The sequence below is a fragment of the Capsicum annuum genome, chromosome 2, assembly GCF_002878395.1.
Source record: "Capsicum annuum cultivar UCD-10X-F1 chromosome 2, UCD10Xv1.1, whole genome shotgun sequence".
Lineage (NCBI taxonomy): Eukaryota > Viridiplantae > Streptophyta > Magnoliopsida > Solanales > Solanaceae > Capsicum > Capsicum annuum.
In genome coordinates, this window is record NC_061112.1 from 124,701,502 (window position 1) to 124,726,089 (window position 24,588).

Below are 24,588 nucleotides of genomic sequence, written 5' to 3' on the forward strand. Positions count from 1 at the left end.
AAAAAGATAGACTACATGAAAGCATAATCTTAAGAATCCAAGAGCATATTCCACTCTTGGACCCTTAACACTACACACTACAATTCACCTATCTCTTCTGTGGCACAAGAGGGACCTCGATCTCCCAAGCATCTAACGTTTACAAGCTTGAATCTAACACGAGTGATTCCACACTCAAGTTGAAATCCCTAGTTACAATGTTTGGCCATAGGGGTCTTTCTCACAAGAGAGAAATGTCTAAGAGTCTACAACTTTTAATATTCATCAAAACTAAGACTAAAAACCCTATGAGGTTCTATATATAGTGTATTACAAAATAGAATACAAAATGACCACAATACCCCTCAAGGGTGAGATGCCCATCAAGTGTAACTTAGGGGCTGTTTTTAGTGCATTTAGGCCCTTTTTTACACTTCACTCGTGCACTTCCTTGGAGGGATTCAATATGCACTCGTTCTCGTCCATCCTCGTGGTCGTACTCATATCACATACATAGTCCTCATTTCCTAAGACTACAAAACCCTTTGGTTGCTGCATATAGATGTCCTCCTCAAGTTCTTCATGTAAGAATACAGTTTTGACATCCAACTGCTCAAGCTCAAGATTGTGTATGGCCATAATACCAACAAATGCTCGAATCAAACTATGCTTTACAACTGGAGAAAACACATCTATGAAGTCAATACCTGAAACCTGACTGTAACCTTTAGCAACTAGTCTTACTTTGTACCTAGCATCTTTAACTCCTAATGTTCCTTCTTTATTTTTGAATACCCACTTGCACGAACAACTTTCTTATCTTTAGGCAATCTCACCAAATCCTATGTTCCATTCTTATGAAGTGATTTCATCTCCTTCTGTATAGCAATCATCCATCGGCCAAAATTATCACAACTAACTGCCTCTGAGTAAGAAGAAAAATCTTCACCGAAATTAATACCTTCTACTACACTCAATGCATAAGCAACCAAATCAGCTTCAGCATACTTCTGAGGAGGTCTAATATCTCTTCTAGCCCTATCTTTAGCAATAGAATATTGTAGAGTCACTGGTGGTGAAGAAAAAATAGTATCACTCTGTATCTCTAGGCTAGACTGAGAGGTAGGCACTGGTGTAAACTCTGCTCCAATCTACAATTAAGCATGGGTGCTTGACTTTTGCTGATCCATGTCACTAAGCTTATCTGGGGGCGAAGCACTAGATTCGGAGGAAGCTTGAAGCATGGCAGTTTCATCAAACATAATATCCTTGCTAATTATAACCTTTCTACTTTCTAGACACCAAAGCTTATAACCTTTAACACCAGGCTTATAACCCATAAATAAATATTTGACAGATCTAGGTTCCAACTTTCCATTATCAATATGAGCATACATAGGATATCCAAATATCCTCAAATCAGAATAACTAGCTGGAGCACCATACCATACCTCTTGTGAAGTCTTTTTATCAATCGCAACTGAGGGAGAGCGGTTAAGTAGAAAACAAGATATGGAAGCAGCTTCGTCCCAAAAAGACTTGGGTAAACCAGCATTAGAGAGCATACAACGTACCTTCTCCATTATGGTCCTATTTATTTATTCAGCCACACCATTCTGCTGCAGAGTATGACAAACTGTCAAGTGCCACACAATTCCTTCTAACTTGCACAGAGCATTAAATTCATTAGAACAGAACTCTAAACCATTACCAGTCTGAAGGTGTTTTACCTGTTTCCCTATTTGATTTTCAATCATAGTCTTCCACTCCTAGAAAGTAGGCAACAAATCATTCTTTTGCTTCAGAAAGAACACCTAAACTTTTATAGAATAGTCATTAATAATATTCAATAAGTAATTAAAGCCTCCTCTAGAAGGTACTCTAGCAGGACTCACTAGATCAGAAAGAATGTAATCAAGTGTGCCCTTAGTTGAGTGGATGCCTTTAGTGAATCTAAATCTCTTCTGCTTCCTGAAAATGCAGTGCTCATAGAACTCCAATTTGGTAATACTCTTCCCATCAAAAAGTCCTCTCCTGCTTAGTCAGCTATCCCATTTTTACTCATATGCCCCTCGAGCATATGCCAAAGTTTAGAACATCACTTTCTGATAGAAAAGAGGTAGAAATAGCTGCATCACCTGTAACAGTAGAGCCTTGCAGGACATACAAATTTGCAGACTTTCTCTATCCCTTCATCACAACAAGAGCACCTTTAGTAACCTTTAGGACTCCACCTTCACCAGTGTACCTATAACTGTTCGAATCAAGGGTACTCAAGGAAATAAGATCTCTTCAGGTCTGGGACATACTGCACATCACCAAGTATCCTCACAACCCTATCAAACATCTTGATCCTGATTGTTCCAATACCAGTTATTTTACAAAGTGTGTTATTTCCCATCAATACAGCACCTTTAAAGACTGTTTTATATATTGTAAACCAATCCTGATTATGACACATATGAAACGTGCAAGCTGAATCAAGAATCCAATCCTCACATGGTTTGGAGTTACTATCAGAAACTACTAAGAGTTCTCCATCACTACCACCATCTTCCAAAACACTAGCTTCACCGAACTTCTCTGGATGGTTTTCCTTCGGTTTTGGAGCTTTTCTTTTCTCTCTATTCTATAGCTTCCAACACTCGGATTTGATATGGCCCTTCTTCTTGCAGTAATTACAGATTTTGTTTTTGTTTCTTGATCTCAACCTATTCCTGTCATCACCCCCATAATTCCTCTCACGAGTCCTTCCTCCTCGAACAATGAGATCATCTTTTTGAGTATCTGACCTATCCACAAGATGTTTTATCTTCTCCTTAGAGAACAACGCATCAAAGACTTCATCAATCGCCAGGGTATCACGACTATATAAAATTGTTTCCATAAATGTCATGTATGATACAGGCAACGAACATAATAGAATCAACCCTAAATCTTCCTCATCGTACTTAACCTCCAGAGTCTCTAAACCAGAGATGATTTATTTAAATATAGATAGGTGATCCTCCAAGGATGCACCCTCAGACATGCGATGGGAATAAAGTCATTGTTCGATATGTAACTTACTTGTTTGGCTCTTCGTCATACACAACGATTCCAATTTCAACCACAGCGCAGCGAAAGTGGTCTCCTTTAAAACATCCTGTAGAATCTGATTGGATAAATGAAGGTGGATCTGAGATAGAGCCTTTCGATCCTTATGCCATTTGTCCTCGTCCGTCCACGATGAGGGAATCTTATCAAACTCTAATAGAGCATCGTCTAAATCTATCTGCGTGAGAACAGCCCGCATCTTAACCTACCATAACGAAAATCTGGTGTTGCGATCTAACAACAGAATATCATACTTCATGGTTGCCATCCCTGAGAAAACAATCGAACAAGCTTTGCTACCAGTTTGTTAGGATTCGGATAGAATAAGCAAACCAAAAGTAAAAAAAATAAGAACAACACTCATATTTACGTGAAAACTCTTGCGGGAAAAAACCATAGGCAGAGGCAGAGAAGGTTTCACTATAATGGAAAGAGAGTACAATATGGAGAAGGCTAAATTATCTGATAATAAAATAACCCACTAAATCGCACTTATATATTACGTGTACAACTAGGTCCTAGGCCCAAAAACATAAAGGTCCATCAATCAAAATTCAGGTCATAACTCTAACAATTTTTATAGCCCAAAATGATTTTAGACCCAATAAAATATGGGTCAAATCCAAATTTTATATGAATGTGATCTAATAAATTTTAGGTGTCTACATTTACAAATGTACAAAGGCTATCTCTATTTATACTTATCCATGGATGGTTCTAGATACTATTTTAGATACTTCTACAAGAACAATTTAGACAACTTTTATCATCTAGCTATCTAAGAATAATCTAGATATTTTCTAAGATAATTATCCTAAATACTAAGGTAGAGTATTCTAGAGGCTTTACTAGAAAACTATGATATTATTCACTAGACTATTCTAGAAATTTAACTAAAAATTATGATATTCATTCTACCAAAAAAATTCACTTTAGATATTTTTCACACTGTAAGCCCGCAAGATTTAAATAGCACTTTGGTATAGCATAAAAGTTTTCAAGTTTGGTAGCTGTTTGTTAAAATAATTTGCAGGCACAATTCCAGCAAAGATTGGTAATTTACGAAAGTTGCAGCAACTACAACTGGAGAACAATCACATAGTAGGTTCAATAGCGCTCACCATATCCAACGTATCATCACTATGGTTGCTTAATTTGAACGCCATCAATTTATCAGGTAATTTTCAAGCAATGTGGTCTTGTTTGGTTATCTAGACTAGTACTATCCATGGAATTAATTGTTGATTTATGAACTCTATATATTGATGTAAACTGGAGCAATCAAATAAACTTAATTTAGATATACTCTTTCATGTGGCAGGTGTTATACCCCGAGAGATTGGGAATCTTCACAAATTGGAGAGATTTTATTTGCAATTTAATAAGTTAAGTGGTTCCATACCGGAAGGGCTCTTCAACAGCTCTACGCTAAGAGGGGTGTCAGTTCTCTTCAATAACCTTTCGGGTAGTCTTCCATCTGCCTCAAGCTACTGTCCTACAAAACTACAACTTCTGAATCTTGCTGCAAACAACATTGGTGGAGTTATACCAAGCTCAATCTCCAATTCTTCAAATCTAAAGGGATTATATCTTGGCAAAAATAGATTCACTGGCCAGATTCCTAACTCACTAGGGGATTCGAAACAGCTAGAATATCTGGATTTGTTCAATAATAACTTATCATCTCCGCATCTAAGTATCTTTTCTTCATTGGCGAAATGCAGATCTCTGATAGAATCCTACTGTTCACCTTCCTAATCATCTTACTGATAGAATTTTTACTTTTTTGCATCTTAAAGATGTTGTTTCTTCGTCTGTTGTGGCTAAACCTTTTTAAAATTCTTGGTTATATGCAAGAACACTGTTTTGATAGAATTTTTAAGATGAATTGTTCCTGGATAGGTAGAGCAGAGATCCCAATTATTGATCTTAAAAATTCTATCAAAACAAAGTGTTCTTGCATATAACCAAGAATTTTAAAAAGGTTTAGCTACAATAGAAGAAGAAACAACATCTTTAAGTGGCAAAAAAGTTAAAACTCTATCAGTAAGATGATTAGGAAGGTGAACTGTACGATTCTATCAGAGATCTGCAGCTCGCCAATGAAGTTAAAAGATAAAGCAACATCAGTTATCATTGAAAATGAGTTAAGGGTGAAAAACATATCTAAAGTATCCTCTTTTCCTTAGTTTCATACCTGAATTATCAAGTATTTAAGTTTTCTATCTGAAGTATCACAAAATATTTAGCGAAACACACCTGAACTATCAGTTATTTAAATTTAAAAAGGAGTTGGGTTTCAGGGTTTCTAGAGTTGGTTGGAAGTCAACTCACGGATCGTGGTACAAATTTGTGTCTCATGTCAATTTAGAATCAGGGTCTTGGATCAGGGATCAAGTTGGGTTGGATGAGGACCATGCACTTTATTATTTATTCTTTCATTAGTTCTGTTGTTTGAGTTCATCTGTGTACAGGTCCCTAAGTTAAAGAGCAACCCGCTGCAACTCTTCATTTGGTATCATAGCAGGTCTTCCATAAAAAGGCTAACACCTTGAAAGGATCTTGAAACATTGCTGATCCTCCAAACCTAGAAGAAAGCAAGTCAACCATCAGACCTCCAAGATTCAACGGTCAATATTATGGGTGGTGGAAAACAAGAATGGATGACTTCAGCATGGCTGTGGATTCAGAGCTATGGGATGTCACTGAGGATGGGCCCTTTTGTTCCTACCAAAAATTTTCACAAACAAAAGTAATAAAATTTGTTCTATGAAAAAATCATATCTTGAAACCTATGCTTTATGTGATGTTGTGATGATGAAAAATTTTACAATATTTTATGAAGCCTATGAAAGCTCTTTCAAACAAGACAAGATTTTTGATGTTGTTCTTTAAGCACAAAACCAAAAGAAGAAAAAAGAAATTCCAAATTCAAAAAAGAAAAAAGATCAAGAAAAATCCAGATCAATTCTAAGAGCACAAATTGAGGAGGAGAAAATTTTAAATTGCAGTAACTAAAGCAAAGGAGGAGTGTTAGTTTGTATTTAGTTACTGCAGTAATTTTAGTTTAACAAATTGTATAGTTACAATGAATTTAACTTTTAAATTTTAGATTAGGTTGATTTAGTTGTTAGAGAAATTTTAGATTATTTTGAAATTTAAATTATGCTAATTTTTTTGTTTTATGTTGGCTATTTAAAGCCCCTCAATGCTCAAAAAATTATTGGAAAGTCATTGAAAGCTTGAAAGTCATTTCAATTCAAAGAGAGTCATTTTAACCCCCTTTTTGCTGCCCCATATTTTTTAAAAAAAAACAACAAAATAATTACAAGGTCAAGAAGATCATTGTATGTGGCATTAGTCCTGATGAGTACAATAGGATCTCTGCCTGTCAAACTGCCAAAGAGATCTGGGATTGTCTCCAGAAATCCCATGAAGGAACTACTCAGGTTAAGTAGTCCAGGGTGGAAATGTTGACAAATCAATATAAGACTTCCACTATGCAGGAAGGAGATCCCATTCAAGAGATGCACACCAGGTTCACTGCTAGAACTGATGAGTTGTACTATCTTGGTGAAGTTATTCCTACTCACAAACAGGTTAGTAAATTATTGAAAATTGTATAAAAGAGGTGGGAAATCAAAGTTAATGCCATCATTGAAGTCAATGATCTGAATAAGATGCCTATGGATGAGCTCATAGGCAATCTCAAAACCTTTGAGACGTTGAAGAAACTTGGGAAGGTAAAGAATAAGCCAAGAAGGAAAAAAATTTAGCCCTGAAGGCCATAACGAATACTCATGAAATGGAACAAGATGAAATATCTTATATTGCTAAAAGGGTGCTCAAAGCCTTAAAAATTTCAGGGGACTTATCCAGAAGAGATGAATCTAGCAAGCATTTCAATGACAAAAATGGCAATGATACCTGTCACAAGTGTGGTAAGCTGGGTTATTACATCAAGAATTGACCAATGCATAAGGTTGAGTACAAGGATTATGTCAAACAAATTTTTTATAAGAACAGAGGCAAGAAGCATGTTCATATGAAGTATAACAGGAAAGCTGAAGCTGACAAGATTTCAAGTCAAGTGCTTGCAGCTTGCTGGGGTGATTCACCAAGTGACTCAGATGAATCTGAGCGAGGAGAAGACATCTCCATGTTGGTAATGGAAGAAGAAGTACAAATGTTTGACTCACTCTTTTCTTTGATGGAAGACACTGATGATAATAAAGATAAACCTGTGACTCTTCTAGATATCAAGGAGAATCTGAAGGATTACTCCTCCACAAGCTGAGATCTGTTGCCTCTATATTGATTGAATCCTTGAATGAGCTTGCTGAAGACAAAGAAAATCTAAAGAAATCCCTTGATAAATGTGAAGAATAAGTCATTAAGTTGTGCATTCAAATGACTGAACTCACTTGTGAAAGGAAAAGCTAAAGAATGATCTATGTAAGTGTAAAGAAGAATTGGTTGAACTAAGTGTGCAGGTGGAGGAGCATCAAGTAACTTGCAAGAATCTCTCATGTGAAAATGATCACCTGAGTAAATAATTAAGTGAAATTACCAAGACAGTTTTCAAAGGAAAAGCTGAGGGAAGTAGTATACAGTTTTAGTTGGAAGAAGAAGTAGCTGAAGTTAAAGTTAACATAGCTGCTTCTCGTGAAAGGAACTCTATTCTTGAAAAGGGACTATTTAGAGTAAGAAATGAGATTGAAAAGTATCTCAAGTGTACTACTTCATCACAAGCTCTCACTACTCTCACTTATCAAGAGACAAATAGCAAGAGAGGCCCAAGGTATTACTGTCAAGGTAAAGATTCTAACTATGTTGTCAGACATGCAAAAAATAAGAATGATCATCTATGCTCAGAGTGTGGCATGAAGGGTCACATAAGAGAAATGAATTCTTTCCATACAATAGATTAGAGAGACATGAGAAAACTTATCACTCCCTGGAGAAAGAAAAGAAGATTACCCAGCTGGACAAAGAAGAAGTTGATCGTCCCTTTATCTTTATTTTAGGAACTTAGATTAAAATGAGCTCCCAAGACTAACAATTGATTTGTGATGCAGGGCAAAGAAAGAGGTAGCAGCCAATGCAGGGGTGATTGAAGATGGTTGCTCAGAGCATATAACTAAAGATTTGAGAGAGTACCTCTTGTGTCAAGCCCTTGAAAGAGAAAAAGACTCCTTAGTATATACTTATGGTTCCTTGAAGAAAGATAATAGGGAATTGGTTGAGTGAAACATGAGGAGACACAGCCTGTGAGATCTAGATGAATGTTGGTTGCTTTCATAATTCTACTTTAATAGCTATAAAATGGCAAGAAGGTATCCTGGCTAGATAGTGATTTACATGTCTAATTCATCTTAATATCTTCTGTAGATATCCACCCTGGGCAAAAAGGAGAACATAAAAAAGGGAAATGAGATATCACAGAATGTTGACTATAAAATCACTTAGGGACCAGGTCCCAAATTAGGTCAGTATAATTTACTATATTATATAGTGACCATATAAACAACAGATATGTGCCACATCACTTTCCTGATCTTTCTAAAAAACTGTCAGTGTCCTTTAAATTCAAGACATGTGCCCATCCAACTAGACATGTCTCTTCAGACATATCTTTTCATAAAATTTGAACCATTCCCTCTTGTTTTATTTACAATCATAAGTCAAATTCTCTCTCTAATCTCCACAATGTTGAATCCCTCTCCATCCTCCCAAAAGAATGAACCCACTACCTTGAAAGTAATAAAAACTCCTTCCATTCCATCTTGGTCTAAAGAAATATTTGCTATCACTAAGTTCTCCCATTTGTTCTTGTGCAAAATTGCTAGGGAATTCAATTCTAAGAAGGTAGGAACTCCTGATGATTCTCTTAAAAGGGGGAAAATATTATTGATGCCAACTTTGAATCTAAAATCACTCTCTCCTTAAACAAAGAAGGAGATGATAAGGCTGATTCCTTTGAAAACCTTGTTCCTAGTGAGGAAGATTCCCAGATTGAATTCCTCAAAGGTATTTTCTTATCCTTATAGTTCAACAAATCTGAGGAACCAATCCCTAATCAACCAGTTCCTTCCAGTTGGGATTTGGACTCCTCCTCCAAAACCCAAACCCTCATCCTTGATAAATCTGAATCCTCTAGCAAGTCAGGAAGTGTCTCCTTGGATGAAATCTTATTTAAAGATTTACCCAGGAGAGCCTCCCTCCAACATTCAAGCTATAAGTGAGGAAATAGAGATGTAGGGTCTTACTGCTTTGAGTGTAAAACCCCCAAGATGGGAAACTCCTCTTGCAACTCTTTTTACAAGTAGGGAAAATGTTTCATCTTCAAGTGTTGATGAAGAGCATGTAGTACTCCCCCAGTGCGTGATATCTCGATGGGAATAAGGATGCACAGAGTGACTTGGATAGTGATGATAATCAGCCCTTATCTTGGAAATTATCCAGGAAAGGGTCATCTTTCTCAGGGTTAGGTAGGACACTAGGGACTAGGGTGAGTTCTAGAAATGCAATGAAGGAGGCTTTGGCTTAAAATAAGAATGATAGCAAGAAGTCTAGGATGGAGAAAAGAAAAGGAATTGATATTATTGAGCCAGTTGTTGCAGTTGAGTCTGATAAGAAACTGAGATTGACGACAACAAAGATAGTGACTATGATACTCTAGATGAAATGTTTAAAAATTTGTGTGATGATGATAATGATAGGGCCTTCAATAGTGATGTTGATTCTGACGTGGAAAGCAGTATGAGAACCACTAGGGCTATGGCAAAAGGAAAGAATACTATTTTCTCTAAGAAAATAAAAGGAAGTTCAACTAAAGTGTTCTAGGTCAAAAATGACTAGGAGGAGAAAGAGGGCAACCACAGTAGGGAACAAGGGACTAGGTCCCAGCCCTAAGAATGAAAAAATCTCAGGAGCTTCTGGGTTATTTGGCAAGGGTACTAGTGCCTCAGGAAAGGCCTCCTCCTCTACTGGGAAGGGAAAAGTATTGTCAAGAAAGGCAAGGAAAGAAATTTTGAGGACTCAGGAAGTTTTGAGAGGCAGGGTGTTTGACCCTAAATGGCTAAGTTACCTAAGGGATAAATTCTGTGAGACAGGAAGAAGGATTTGCTAAATTTTTTAAGGTTTGTAGTAATTTGGATGATATGAATGTGAAGAATGTAACCAAAAAGGCCTTGAGTGAGTACCAACTACTCTTTGAGTTGGTAAATAATTGTGTTTTACCTAGATCAAAAAAGAGAACCATTATCACAGGTCCTGATCTATATCTCAAGGAGGTTTTGGACAAATTCAGGAAAATCAGTCTTCTGCTATACACAGAGCCCATACTTGGGAGTTTCATCGATTAAGGGATGAAAGGGCTGGGAAGTCTGAGGCATAAGTTTTTTCACTACATACAAATTTACAAGATCATCAAAGGAAACAAAAAGAGTGAAATGCTATCTAGCCTAGGCTATTACAACCTTCAAAAAGGACTTGGCAAAATGGGAGGGGCTTGGGTAGAATCAGAAGTGGTTAACCTGAGTGACAATTCTAGTGCTATGAGCAGAAGTGTGATGTTTCTCATGCACTTCACCATGGATCTACCTATGAAATTAGATAAAATGGTCAGAACAAGGAGAAAATGAGAGGTATCAAGTATGTAAAAAGCTTTCCTAGTAATGGAATCCATCACTCTAAACAAGAACCCTCAGTTTAAAAAAACAACTATTACCACTACTATCTAATAGAGAGCACAACTGAGAAGAGCAAAAGTCAAAAATATAGGAAGATACTAAATCGAAGAAAAAAAGATGAGTCGTACTTACTCTTGAAAGCTTATATAGAAATTGAGGAATCACTGAAGGGAACACTGTTGATAATCCAAAGGATAAGAAGGAGCAAGGTGATGTTGAAGGCTGACGACAAAATTTTTCAGCTGGTGAAGGGATTAAGAAACTATGAGTTTAGGTTAGGAAATGGGATCCCTTATTTCTATTTATATATAATAAAAATTAATTGGGCTAGGTTTGGGCAGATTTGGGCTGCTGGGTAGTTTCATATTTGTTTTGTATTGTGATTTTTTTTTGGGACACTTATGTGTATTTTTTTTCTTAATCAATAAAACCCAAAAAAATTGTTTGAAAAAAGTAGTCTTCCTGCTATAGTCATTGAACACATGCATACAGTAACATGGGAAACATGACTTGGCATATGGATTCTGGATTAACATGATTTTTTATTACTTCAATATGGTGTGTGAAAAAGGGAAGGTTGGATCAGTTAAGCAAATATTTAACATGACCACTCTGGAGGACAATGAGTGTATTCCATGAGAGGTGATGCGAGGTCCAAGTCCCTTGTGTCTGAGTTGGTGGAAGCATAGAAGAGTGATACGAGTGCAATCATCTAGATGGACTCATGTGGGTGTGTATTGAAGTTGTCCAAGTGTGTGTGCAAGAGAAAAGTAATTAAGGGCCCAAATACACACCAAAACAGTCCGCTACATATACTAGAGAGGAGGCCCATTCTTGAAGGGCCCTTTTGGTCATTTTAACTTCTAATTCTATTGTAATATATAATAAACATTTCTAGGGTTTCATTGGCAGATTTTGTATGTTGTAAGTCTTGTAAGACACAAGGAACATCAAGTCCTCTCTCCTTTGAGGCACCTAAACCCAAAATTGTATCTAGGTACATCAAAAGGGTGAATTTTCTTTTGTTGTTTGCTTTGCTTGGAAACATTGATACTTGGAAGGTGGAATTCGAACTTGTATCATTGTAAGAGATTGGTTTATTGTTGTGTGTAGTGTTAAGGGTCCAAGATTGTCCATTCTTGGTTTCTTAAGATTATACCTTCTTGGGTTCCAATGCACTTTCAGCCCTGTTGTAAAGCCAGCCACTGTTCAAATAGTTTTTGTGATTGCAACACAACAAATATGGTCCATTCGTCAACTTGATATCAATAATGCCTTCCTGCAAGGTCGTCTTGATGAGGAAGACCACCTGGTTAAGAATCTTCTGCCCATCTGACGCATGTTTGCAAGTTGCAAAAAGCTATTTATGGACTCAAACAGGCCCCCAGGGCCTGGTGCACTGAACTAAAAAATTATTTGGTTACTTTGGGGTTTATTAAGTCCCAATCTGATTCTTCATTGTTCATCTTGTAGAATTTTGAGTTTATTATTTATGTCCTAGTATATGTTGATGACATAATTGTTACTGGTAATCAGATTCATGGTGTTCAAAGTATTATTGATAATCTTGCAACCCGATTCTCACTAAAGGATCTTGGTCCACTTCATTATTTCCTTGGTGTTGAAGTGTTGTCTTATCCTGGTGGTCTTTTGTTGTCTCAACAAAAGTACATTATAGACCTTTTACAGGAAGTTAATATGCAAAATTGAAAAGGTGTTCCAACACCAATGGCTTCAACTGTAACTTTCCCCGAGTCCATGGAAGATTCTCAAGTTGATGGCTCTCTTTATAGGCGGATCATCGGTAAACTTCATTACCTTTCTTTTACACGTTCGTACATAGCATTCATTGTCAGCAAACTCTCCCAGTCCATGCGCCAGCCCTTTGTATCTCATTGGACAGCCATGAAACGTCTCCTTCGGTATCTCCACCAAACATCCTCATTTGGTCTCCGGATTGCCAAAGAACATGATCACCGTCTTCTAGCTTACTCAGATCTGACTGGGCTGGAGATCCTCATGATCGAACCTCCACCACAGGTTATGTTGTTTACCTTGGCAGCTCTCCGATATCATGGTCCTCTAAAAAGCAAAGATCTGTCTCCCGTTCCTCCACAGAAGCAGAATATCGGGTTGTTGTTGCTACTGTTTCTGAGACCAATTGACTAACAAGTTTACTTCATGAGCTTCGGTTTCGTATCTCCGACATTCCTCGGATATTTTGTGACAATGCTAGCACCATCTACATTTGTGCCAACCCGGTGTTCCATAGTCAGATGAAGCATATTGTTATTGATTTTCATTTTGTTCGTGAACAAGTTCAAAACAAGGATATAGCAGTTCAACACCTTCACTCGGCTGATCAAGTGGCAGATATACTACCAAACCACTTCCAAGAGTCTCTTTTGTCAAGCATTTTTCCAAGTTGGGTGTAGTTGACACCACCAACTTGCAGGGCGTAATAACGGATAATTACTAGACTCCTATTTGTTGTAGAGTTCTTATAGTTGTTGTAACTTTAAGTTTATCCTTGTTGATATAGGTCTCATATATAGTCTTGTACAGATTCTGTAAATATAATTCATTCAATCAATAACATACGATTTTTTTCCCATCTTCTACTCTCTATCTCTTTAGAAGCTAGGTAATACACCAGTAATATTGTTTTCATCTAGAAATATTCCTTGAACATTAGGTAACCCGTGGCCTATAGTGGAAGGAATATTACCTGAAATATGGTTCTCTGTGAGAGAAATATATACAAGAGTTGAGATATTGAAGATACTAACAGGGATCGACCCATTGAAGTCATTGTGAGACAATGAGAGGCCCTCTAACTCTGAAAGGTTACTGACTTCGTATGGAATTACACCTGCAAGATTCAGTATGATTAAGATCAGTAGAAGTGTCCAAAAAATACAACTCTAAAATGACAGTGGATTATATAATTTTTGACTTTTCATTACCTGTTAAATTATTATTTTGAAGATCAAGTAACCTAAGCGTAGTTAAATTTCCAACCGGTCTTGGTAAAAGTCCTTCAAGCTTGTTGTCAATCATATCTAGAACTTCATGTGATGACATGTTGGATATAGTTGAAGGGATTGAGCCAGTTAATTTTGTTTACTCCCATGACTAAGTCCTTCAGGTTATGAAGTTGACCAATCTCAGCAGGAATTGTACCTGAAAATTGTAAAGCAGTGTAAGAGATGACTCTTGGGCTTAACTCACTCAAAAGGTTAACTCATGAGAAGTGGATTGTCTAAATCAGTATAAAGGAGACCATTAGCTCATTTTCCGACTAATATGAGACTCTAACCCATTCTAACACACATATCCCCACGCCCCCAGACCACCAACTAGAGAATGGGAACCTAAACAGGGACGACCTGGCTTTGATACCATGTCGAATCAGACAATGGAGGAATTATCCTTCTTTTTATCTTTATTCCAAGATTTAAAAGGTATATTAACATATTTTCTTGATATGTTCATAAAACTTAGATGTAGTCTCTGTTCATTCTACAACCAGCAAATATATCAAATAACCCGAAGGAACTGATTTGATGAGGCCATGAGCATAACCAAAGGTCTATTTATGAAGTAACATATTCTCATACCACATGAAAAGCACATATACAGTTGTTCAGATAAGGAAATAGTTGGCACTACGCGTACTAGTTGTCTTCAGAAGAATGTTTATAAGTGTTTTCCCTTTTCAATATTAGAGGCTTGAATTGGAAATAGCCCAAGAATTCCAAAATATAACAAATTAACTGGTATTTAAATGCATATGTTTTCCTGGAGCGCAGAGAAGGGCACATTCACCTTACAATCATATTAGATGTGTTTGAATTATGATCATCAGACATATCTAAAGAATTAATTGAATTCCTAAAATTCTCTGCAATAAAATATTTTTCTGTACCTTTCAGGTTATTATAACCGAGATAAAGCAGGTCAAGCATAGCCAATTTTCCAACCTCTCTTGGTAAAGGTCCTTCAAGCATGTTATTGCTCATATATAAAGTTTGAAGTGACGAAATGTTGAATATGGATAACGGAATTGAGCCTGTTAATTTATTTCGTTCCATGCGCAAATACTCCAAATTATAAAGATGACCGATCTCATCAGGAATTGCGCCTGTCAAATTCATAAACAGAAATAGCACATCAAAAGTTGGATGTTTTAAGTTATTATGTCTAGCACTTGTACTTCCAAGAAGCTTTGGTGAAACCGACTACAAATGTAGTTTTAGTGTCACTCATGTAAGTTAAATCTACACTAAAAGACTGCCGAGAAATGGTAAGCGCATACCTTCCAGATTGTTGAAACTCAGAGTCAAGAATTCAAGATTCGTCATGTTAGAAATAGAAGCAGGAATGAACCCACCGAAACTATTATTTTCAACGGAGAACATTTCAAGGTCCTTAAAACCACCGAATAACGGACTAATTTCTCCATTGAAGTTGTTGAAACGGCTCTCAACTTTCGCAAACGAGAGATCTCTGGTGGAGGTACACCATGGAAATTATTGTAGCTTAGATCAAGTGAAACAAGAAATGAGAGGTTGTCAAGTTGTGGTGGGATGGTACCAGTAAATCCCATACCTGATACATTCAGTACAGTAACTCTTTGATGACGAGAGCCACAAGTTATTCTAATCCAATTACAAACTGAGGTTGAAGATGAAGACCGGTTTGCTGGAAGAATGTGATTAGGATCTGAAGTGATGTGCGCTTTCAAGGCTAGAAGAGAAGATTGATCAGTTCTTATATTCATGGCTATGCATGTTGATATAACATGAAGAGATATTAATAAAAAGGTGAATAGAGAAAAGGAGGAGGAGGATGTTTTCTCCATTAATGATATCCTCGTGTTCCTTGAGTTACCTTAAAAAGAAATGTTTGGTTGATAATTAAGAAGATAATGCCAGCATGCAGAAAACAACTCTAGAAATTGTTGACTTCGTTAATTGTGCAAGTCCCTATGCTGGAATTTGAAAAGATAAAAAAAAGTACTCCCTCGTCCCATTTTACCCGTCCCAAATTGGGATGGCACAGCTACTAAGAAAACAATGATTGGTAATGTAACTTTACCATTTTGCCCCTCTTAATTGTGTTTTATTGTTAGTTTCAATATTGATGGACGGCTAATACCTAAGCACCATTTGTATTCTTAATGGTGTACTCTTAATGGTACTCCTAGACAATATTTTTCAAGAATGCTAATAATAAGGAGTAATCAATTATACTAGGGGTATAATGGGAAAAAAAATTGTCTTGTCTTGATAAGTAAAAAAGAACAAATAAAATGGGACGGAGGGAGTAGGTCAAGATCTAGTACTAAATGCTAACACATGAAAAAGTAACTTCAGTCTTCACTGCCTCCAGCAATCTTAAATCCAATAGATTCTTTGCCAATTGACATGTGCATGCACATGTTTTTATTTAGGAGCTTCATTTATAATTAAATCAGTTCCCATTTAGTATAAACATATATAGGCAAGTGCATTAAAACCTGCTGTTAATTAATCAATAGATCATTTGAAAAGTCTTTTTAACATTAATTTATTATAAATGATTTATACATTTCTTTTTAAGTGCTCTTGCCGGTACATTAGTAGAGCTAGGAAGTTAGTGGGTCATCAAAAAATTAGATCTTTCATTACGATTCGGTGAATTTAACGCACTAAAAGGTCCAATCATTTGGATAATGAAGGGATAAGAGAGGAAACAAGTCATTATAATTCATCCTAAAGTATCGTACAATAGTGAGGCAGAAAAACAATCTCTAAAACTTATAGCTTAATTCATTCTTTTGACTTGTTTTTTTTTAATTAAATTATAAGTTGAAGTGTTCATCTGACACAATGTAGACGAATTAAGGTGTCTAGATGTGCATACTCAAAATTAGAGTATCTTGCCAGCTGATGCCAAGTCTAAGCGCCTGTTTATATATAATGCCTTTTTTATTATGCACATCTGTTACTCAAAAAATGACATTGGGATAAATGCTTCAGGTAACAGCGATCTTAACATTTTTCCTAAATGCTCCTACAGCACCATTTTTATATCAAACTGTGCTTTTATTATATCCTGAACAGAGTGTAGTGCTGATATCTACTGCTATGATGTTGTGCTGATTGAAACACTTTTTCACAGGAGACAAGACTAAAGCAATGGGTAAATGACTCTTTTAGTTGACCATTCACGTAGGCCGGATGAGGAACACTGCATTTTGTTGATCCTTAATAAGCAATACACTGTACAAAAGACTCATCTCAACGCAGGACAATTACAATAGCCACACAATCTCCTGCAAAATAATTTGAAGAACAATTACAGATTGTTAAAATTCTAGTAAACTTTACAACTTGCATATTTACCTCCTGAAAGGGATATAGGAAGTACCCGATCTCATGTCATTAGGTCGTTCGATCAGTAAAGGGAAGAAAGATGCTGCTTGATCTTTTCCAATGCTGCAACAACATCAGTCATATTCATCCTTTCTACTGGAGATTTAGCCGTGCAATTCATGGCTAACTCCATGATTGACGACACATAATGTAACTTTTCATCTAACTTTTCTTCATCTACTGTTAGTAAGTCAGAATCTAGGATTTCATCCAGCTTATCAGGAAGTGAACTATGTACCCAGCTTTTCAAATCTAAATCGCCTGTGAACATTTCATCATTAGGTTTCTTCTTTGTATAAGTTTCCAGCAACATGATACCATAACTATACACATCAATACTCTTGGATATAAGGCCTTCCAATCCATATTCTAGAAAAGAAATATTAAAATACGTCAGCAACTGAACTTATGAGGTGCAACACTGAATAACTGTTAATCGAAAACTTTGTTACAAGTTAAATAAATATTTCACCTGGAGCAATGTAACCAATTGTGGCGAAGGTTGTAGTGTGAGCAACAGATTCCTGTTTTGTTAGAAGTTTTGCAATGCCAAAGTCAGTCAGGTGTCCCACCATGTCTTTGTCAAGTAAGACGTTGCTAGGCTTCAGATCACAATGAATAACAGGTACAGAGTAACCATGATGGAGATATTGCAGAGCAGATGCAACATCAACCATGATATTCAATCGTTGCATTATATTTAGAGAATAATCTCGAGAATATAGCAACTTGTCTAAGCTCCCGTTTGGCATGTACACAAGTATCAATGCTTTAAAATCCAAGTTACAACAGCTGCTAATGATCTTGGTAATATTTCTGTGACGAAGATTCCGCAAGATTTCACATTCTCTATCAAACGTTCGAAATGTACCCTCCATCTGCACATTGAAAACTTTAACAGCTACCATCATCCCATCTACCAATGTCCCTTTGTAAACAGAACCAAAACTTCCACTACCTAGCAAGTTATTTCCATCAAATCCTCGAGTTGCTCTTTGAAGTTCGTAGTAAGAAATTCTTTGTGGTGCTACCTCAGGCGACCCTTCTTCTTCTGCATTGACTGTTTTGCCACGACGTGTCATCAACACGGAAACTATTGCTAAAGCAAGCCCTATTGCAGAGATAATTGAAGAGGCAACTATAATCCATATCAGTCTTTTTTTCTTTGAATGTGAACGACTCTTTGAATTCGAAGGACAAGCTGGGACATGCTTTTGAGGTTTACCACACAATCCTTCATTCGACATAAAGGACTGGTAAGGGAAATTATGAAAAGGTCCTCCACTCGGAATTTCCCCATGTAACCTATTGAATGAAACATTAAAGGAGTTTAGCTGCTTTAGTGCCTCTAATGACGTAGGAATCACACCAGACATTTCGTTATATGAAAGATCCAATGCTTCCAAATTTATGAGTTCCCCAAATGTCTCAGGAATAGATCCGTCAATTCTATTATGAGCCAAAGATAGTTGAATCAATTTCTGCAAACCTCCTAATGTACTAGGAATGTTGCCGAAGATTTGGTTCCCAGAAAGATCCAGAAGTATTGCAGCTTTGAGGTTTCCAATTTCAAGTGGTAGAGAGCCATTGAAGAAATTTGAAGACAAGTTCAGCTTCAAGATGTCTTTGAGGTTCCATAGACTTGAAGGTATGGTGGCAGTGAAGTTATTGGAATCAAGATAAACCTCCCTTAGAGAAGTAACATCTCCCAAGCAACTAGGAATACTTCCCCGCAGTTGATTTTGTGAAAGGTTTAACAAACCCAGGTTGGGTAGGTCACATAAAACAATTGGGAAAGGACCACTTATTCTGTTTGCACCAAGTGAAAGCTGTTGTAGTTTTTTCAAAGAACTTCTAGTCGTTGGCACAACTCCAGTGAAGTCATTGTATTCCATCTTCAAATAAGATAAATTTCTCAAGTTTCCAATTTCATTTGGAACATGACCTTTGAGATTACAGCCTACTGCCTCAAACTTTTGAAGAGAAGAAAGATTGCCTACGGATTTTGGAAGTTTTGCATTTAGGGGATTAACAGACAATATCAGTTCTCTTAAGTTCTTACAATTGGCCAAAGGAGTAATAAAACTCAACATGGAACAGTCACTAGTGAAGGAATTACCTTGCAAGTTGAGAATTTCAATAAGCCTTAAGTCTCCTAGAGAGTCAGGAATTGAACCTGTGAGTTTATTCGCACTGAGTTCGAGAACAGTAAGCTTAGACACATTTGAGATGGAACTAGGTAAAACACCATCAATGGTATTTGCACCTAGAAAAATTCGTTCAAGATTGGGTGACCCGTTGCCTATGGTGGAAGGAAGATTGCCTGAAATGCGGTTTTGTGTGAGTGTAATAGATACAAGAGTTGAGATATTAAATATACCAATAGGGATCGACCCACTAAGGTTATTGAAATCCAACTTCAGCTCCGACAACTCTTGAAGGTTACCGATTTCATCTGGAAGTACACCTGCAGAATTAAGTAGAGTTAATTGCTATTAGTTTAAGTATTCGATCAACTCGCATTCTGAATATTGCGGACTAAATATTATTCCATACGCGTTAGGCTATTAATTCCAAGATCAAGTACGTTAAGCATAGTCAAATTTCCAACCTCCCTTGGTAGAGGTCCTTCAAGCTTGTTGTCCCAAATTGATAAAATTTGAAGGGATGAAATGTTGAATATGGTTAAAGGGATTGAGCCCGTTAATTCATTTCTCTCAATCCCTAATTGCTTCAAGTTATTAAGACGACCAATCTCATCAGGAATTGTGCCTGTCAAATTGTTATGCAGGAAAGATCAAACAAAAATCCCAAGGAATGGAAATGATTTATGAGGGTAACTCATGAACATGTACTGCGTGCATAAACTAACTATATTTGTATAACTTTTTAGCATTTGTTGCAAACTGAGGTAGTATAACAGTTATCAAGAACTTCATTTTGTAGAATTAAAATCTAGAAGTATTTAAACTTGAACTACCGCAAAATTCAATCCAGAGAAAATTGGTAAAAACATACCATGTAACTTGTTAGAACCGAGAGATAAGAATTGCAGCAGTTGTAATCTCCCCAGTTCTCTTGGAATAGTTCCAATCAAATCATTTTCCATCAACAATAGGACTTGAAGTTCCGAGCATTCTGACACACGTCTTGGTATCTCTCCACTTAACATGTTGAAATTAAGTCCAAACTTCTGCAATTTTGGAAGGCGACGACACAAATCAGATGGAAAACCACCAGTTAAACCAGAATTTCTGAGATCCAAATATTCAAGTATCGAGATGTTGAACATGGAGAGCACATTGGAGCCATTGAGTTTATTGAATCCAAAGCTCAACCATTTCAAACTCCGAAGGGTGGTTATTCCTGTTGGAATATTTCCTTCCAGATTGTTGTACCTCAGATTCAAATATCCAAGATTCTTCATGTTTGAGATAGAAGAAGGAATGAATCCACTGAAACTATTGTTTTCAAGAGACAACATTTGAAGGTCTTGAAAATCACCCAAAAATTTAGGAATTTCTCCAGTGATGTTATTGAAACTAAGATTAATAGCTCTCAATCTTCGCAAGCGAGAGAACTCTGGTGGAATTCCACCATGGAAATAGTTGTAGCTTAGATCAAGTGAAACGAGAAAAGAAAGGTTGCCAAGCTGTGGCGGGATAGTACCCGAAAAGCTCATACCTGAAATATTCAATACAGTTACTCGTTGATGACGAGAGCCACAAGTGATTCCAATCCAGTTACAAACAGCAGCAGAAGAAGACCAGTTTGTAGAAAGAATGTGATAAGGGTCTGAAGTGATTTGGTCTCTCAAGGCAAGAAGAGAAATTTGATAAGTGCTAATATTCATGGCCAAGCAAGTTGGTACAACATGAAGAAGAAATAACAAAACAGCTAGAAGCGGAAAAGAGGAATTTTTCTCCATTAATGATATCCTGATTTTCTTTGAGTGAATCACCATAACTGCATAGATTTCAAAAATGTGGCGGTACATTTAAATATTTAAAACAGGGATATAAAAGACATAGAGCCGGGGCGTATTGGAAACAAGACCTGCATCTACTTTGTGAGAATATACTAGGTAGGTATGTTGTTGTTGTTTGATATAAAAGACACAGAAAAGGAAAGAGACCAGCAAATTCCTCCATCACTTTTTTGGTATGGTCTCAGTTGTAAATGTGAAAAGGGTGATTGGACATTTAGACATTGATCGCTTATGAATCAAAACTCAACTCAAGTAGGGCCACGCACTAGGCAAGTGTGATAGCCCATAGTGGACTTTCCTTCTCCACCCTATGTGCTCTCATTCTTTGAACCTTTTATCCATTCAGATGGACTTCTTTATGGATATCAAGATCTACTACATTTTGTATAATTTCAGCCAACTTTTTCACTTGAGTTTTGAGATGATCGTTCTTCTCTCTATAGATATATATAAAAAATACATAGTTGCTTAAAGTGTTCCATTTGCCTTTGGTGGTGCATTCCAATTTTGAAATTTTACTCACCAAAAAGAAACCAACTTGCCAACCACGCTTAAATTCTTCCAGTTGCCTCTGCTTCTTCTTTTCCCCCTTTAATCATCCAATATCCAAAGTTTATTGACCTGATTAATTCATAATCATTGACTTGTTAGTGAGATAAAGGGCTACCTACTTGATCTAAGATCTGTTGGGTTCGAAATCGAGAGGGCGTTGTTTGCAAACCAATAGACGATAATTCAGATGACACAATATAAACTAAAAACATAATATTATTAATATAATTTGGTTAACTGAACTACACATGAAAATTAATATTAAGAAAAATATAAAACTATTGGAGAAAATCTGATTCTTTAACAACTACATTGTGGATGCTACTGTGTTAGTATGATATGAGAAGAATATTCTAGAGGTTCAAAAACTTTCTACTTCTCAGAAAGTGGTTAACCAGATATGGAAGGGTTTTATATTTTTTTTTGTAAAACTAAAAATAATTATGTTATTACTTTTATTTATTTTTAAAGAAAAAGTAAAACTTAATTTTGGTAAGAAAATGAGGAAAAAAATCTTAAGAAATCTCCCCCTTTGGCTTGATTTTCTGGCAAAATAATCTTGATCTTCCTTTTTCACACGATCTTCATATATCATTGTTGCTTATCATGATTAAAAATTGATATGGGTTAACAATTGAAGCCCGTTAAAATAAAAGCATGGGTTAACATTATTTTGAACCATATGTTATAAGTAAAGAGGGTTAAAAGTAGAACCTTGAGCTTTGAAAGTGCGCACAGGTTAAAAGTGAAGCGCATGCGTTAAAAGTATATACATGAGTTGAAAGGAACCCAAGTATTAAAAGTAAGCAGAAGTTGAAAGGTGGAGCCCATAAACATGGGTTGAAAATTGATTTTGATTTTAAAGATGGATTGTTGAAAATTTATTTGAAACTTTTCTCCACATGTAGCTAGACAAACATTTTCATTATCATCAAATTAATTGCAACTTTGATCTCAACATGTCCTCAATCTAAATCATCAGATTATTGAACCATAGGCTCTAATACCACTTGTTGATCTTCGAAATCGAAAGGGCATCAGTCGAAAGCTTAAAGTTTGCAAATCAAGACGATGATAATTTAGACGACACAATATAAAATAAAAAACATAATATTATTGATATAATTTGACCAATTGGTCTACACATGAAAACTAATATTAAAGAAAACATAAATTATTTGGATAAAATCTTCCTCTAAACAAGACTTTTAAGGACTACATTGTAGATGCTACTGTGTTATGGTATGAGAAAAGGTATTGTATTTCAAAACCTTTCCTCTTAGAAATAGGTAAGTCAAATGGAAGAATTTTATACTTTCGAAAAAGTATAAATAATTATGGTATTACTTTTATTTTCTTTTTAAGAAAAAGTAAAACTTAATTTTAGCAAGAAAATCCTAATAAGATCTTGGTTAAAAATGAAAATATCCTAACCATCCTAAAACATACTTTTGGTTGGCCCACTATTTTTTATATTCTAGCTATTCAATCATGATTTCTGTTGTTTCTAAGGACTGCATTTTAGTTTTTACCATTTTTAAATGGTTTTTTGCTTCTCTTATTAGGAAACAAAATCAAGGGGTTAATTGAAAATGACATTTAAAAATCATTCGACTTTACTTACACTATTGAGAAAATGACACAGGCGGGAGAATAATGACCCTTATATACCGGAAATCCTAATTGGCGTTCCACATCATTAAAGATGCTAAGTAGCTTTCCATGTCAGCCCCACGTCAAATATACCGTAAATGATGTTTTTTTTAATTTAATTTTTGAATTTTATTAATATCAAAACAAAACACAATAAATTGTTCCTACATTGATGGACCAACCCATCGTAAAATCTAAAAATGAAAATTGTGCTTCTACAATTTCTGAAAAAGGACCCGGCCCAAATCCTAATTGCTTAAGACATATATAATCTCCCCTAGGATTTCCTAATCCATTTTGTTGTCTTCTTCTCCGTCGTTTAGGCTCATTTCCAGGTGAAAATGGCGTGCCTTCCCCTGAATCCTCAATTCATTATGCTTGTGCTTTGGATCATCAACACTCCGCCTTGGATCCTCGAAGATTATACTGTCTTCAGCTCTCAAAAGTAAGTATTTGCCCCTTTATTGCCATTGAATCTTACTGTTCAGCTCAACTTCTCCGCCTTTAACTTCTTTTCTTTCATTTCTTCTTGTATGTAGTTGAGTTCTCTGATGGATGGGATGTTTCTTCTTTTTTGGTGTTGATTTGAGGGTCATAGGTCCTTGAGACTGATTGCATGTCCAAGTAAGCTTTAATTTCTTCTTCCTTTCCTTTTTCTTTAGCTGTAGCTTCTTATTTACTGTCATTTGATTCTAGATGTAGCCAGGAAGGAGATAATGGGATGCTCGGACCCACAAACTTTTGACCTGCCTTCTGCTTCTCAGGTGTATTAGTTGCCTAGATATCACTCGACCCTCCCTCTTTACCAAGAGTCCTTTTTGATGTCTGAATCTGTATGGGCTAGTCAGTTGTTGGGTGTTGTTGCTTCCCACTTGGATTGTAAATATTTGTTTGTGGCCTCTTATAGTACTTTTAGTTGTAGCCTTCAGCCTTATCATCTTTTGTTGATGATAATCTAATGTATGGACATTGTGACTTGTCACTGTTAGGGATCTTCATTCCTTGAATTTTCAATTGCTGAAATGTTGTTATGCCGAAATCCCCTTTGTCTATTGCTATATTTGTTAAATGATCTGCCAACTGATTCCCTTCCCTCAATATGTGTTGGTATTTTACTTGTTTGTCTCTTAGTGTTTCTCTAATATACTCTATACAATCCATCAAGTTCCATGGACATCTTGATACGATAGAAACTTGGAAGACACGA

At 36.2% G+C, this 24,588-nt stretch overlaps 2 protein-coding genes and 1 long non-coding RNA gene across 4 annotated transcripts; 1 reads left to right on the forward strand and 2 right to left on the reverse strand.

Moving 5' to 3' along the window:
• Positions 1 to 13,402: 13,402 nt before the first annotated feature.
• Positions 13,403 to 15,552, reverse strand: LOC107858100 (putative receptor-like protein kinase At3g47110). The gene is made up of 3 exons (XM_047407798.1): positions 15,163 to 15,552; positions 14,698 to 15,010; positions 13,403 to 13,641 (listed from the first exon to the last, which is right to left on the reverse strand). The coding sequence occupies exons 1-3, from the start codon at positions 15,550 to 15,552 to the stop codon at positions 13,403 to 13,405; spliced, it is 942 nt and encodes a 313-aa protein (XP_047263754.1).
• A 1,005-nt stretch (positions 15,553 to 16,557) lies between these two features.
• LOC107858099 (receptor kinase-like protein Xa21) lies at positions 16,558 to 21,652 on the reverse strand. Of its 2 annotated transcripts, XM_047406839.1 has the most exons (6): positions 20,873 to 21,652; positions 20,207 to 20,381; positions 19,745 to 19,960; positions 17,661 to 19,655; positions 17,184 to 17,557; positions 16,558 to 17,088 (listed from the first exon to the last, which is right to left on the reverse strand). In XM_047406839.1, the coding sequence occupies exons 2-5, from the start codon at positions 20,358 to 20,360 to the stop codon at positions 17,211 to 17,213; spliced, it is 2,712 nt and encodes a 903-aa protein (XP_047262795.1). In that variant the 5' UTR covers positions 20,361 to 20,381; positions 20,873 to 21,652; the 3' UTR covers positions 16,558 to 17,088; positions 17,184 to 17,210. The 2 variants fall into 2 exon arrangements, with proteins under 2 accessions (XP_047262795.1, XP_016558313.2); XM_016702827.2 differs by having other exon boundaries at positions 20,207 to 21,652.
• A 1,918-nt stretch (positions 21,653 to 23,570) lies between these two features.
• On the forward strand, positions 23,571 to 24,420 carry LOC107859250. Its single transcript, XR_001671339.2, has 3 exons — positions 23,571 to 23,826; positions 23,921 to 24,005; positions 24,078 to 24,420. It is a non-coding gene; the product is annotated as an uncharacterized LOC107859250 (long non-coding RNA).
• The last annotated feature ends 168 nt before the right edge of the window (positions 24,421 to 24,588 follow it).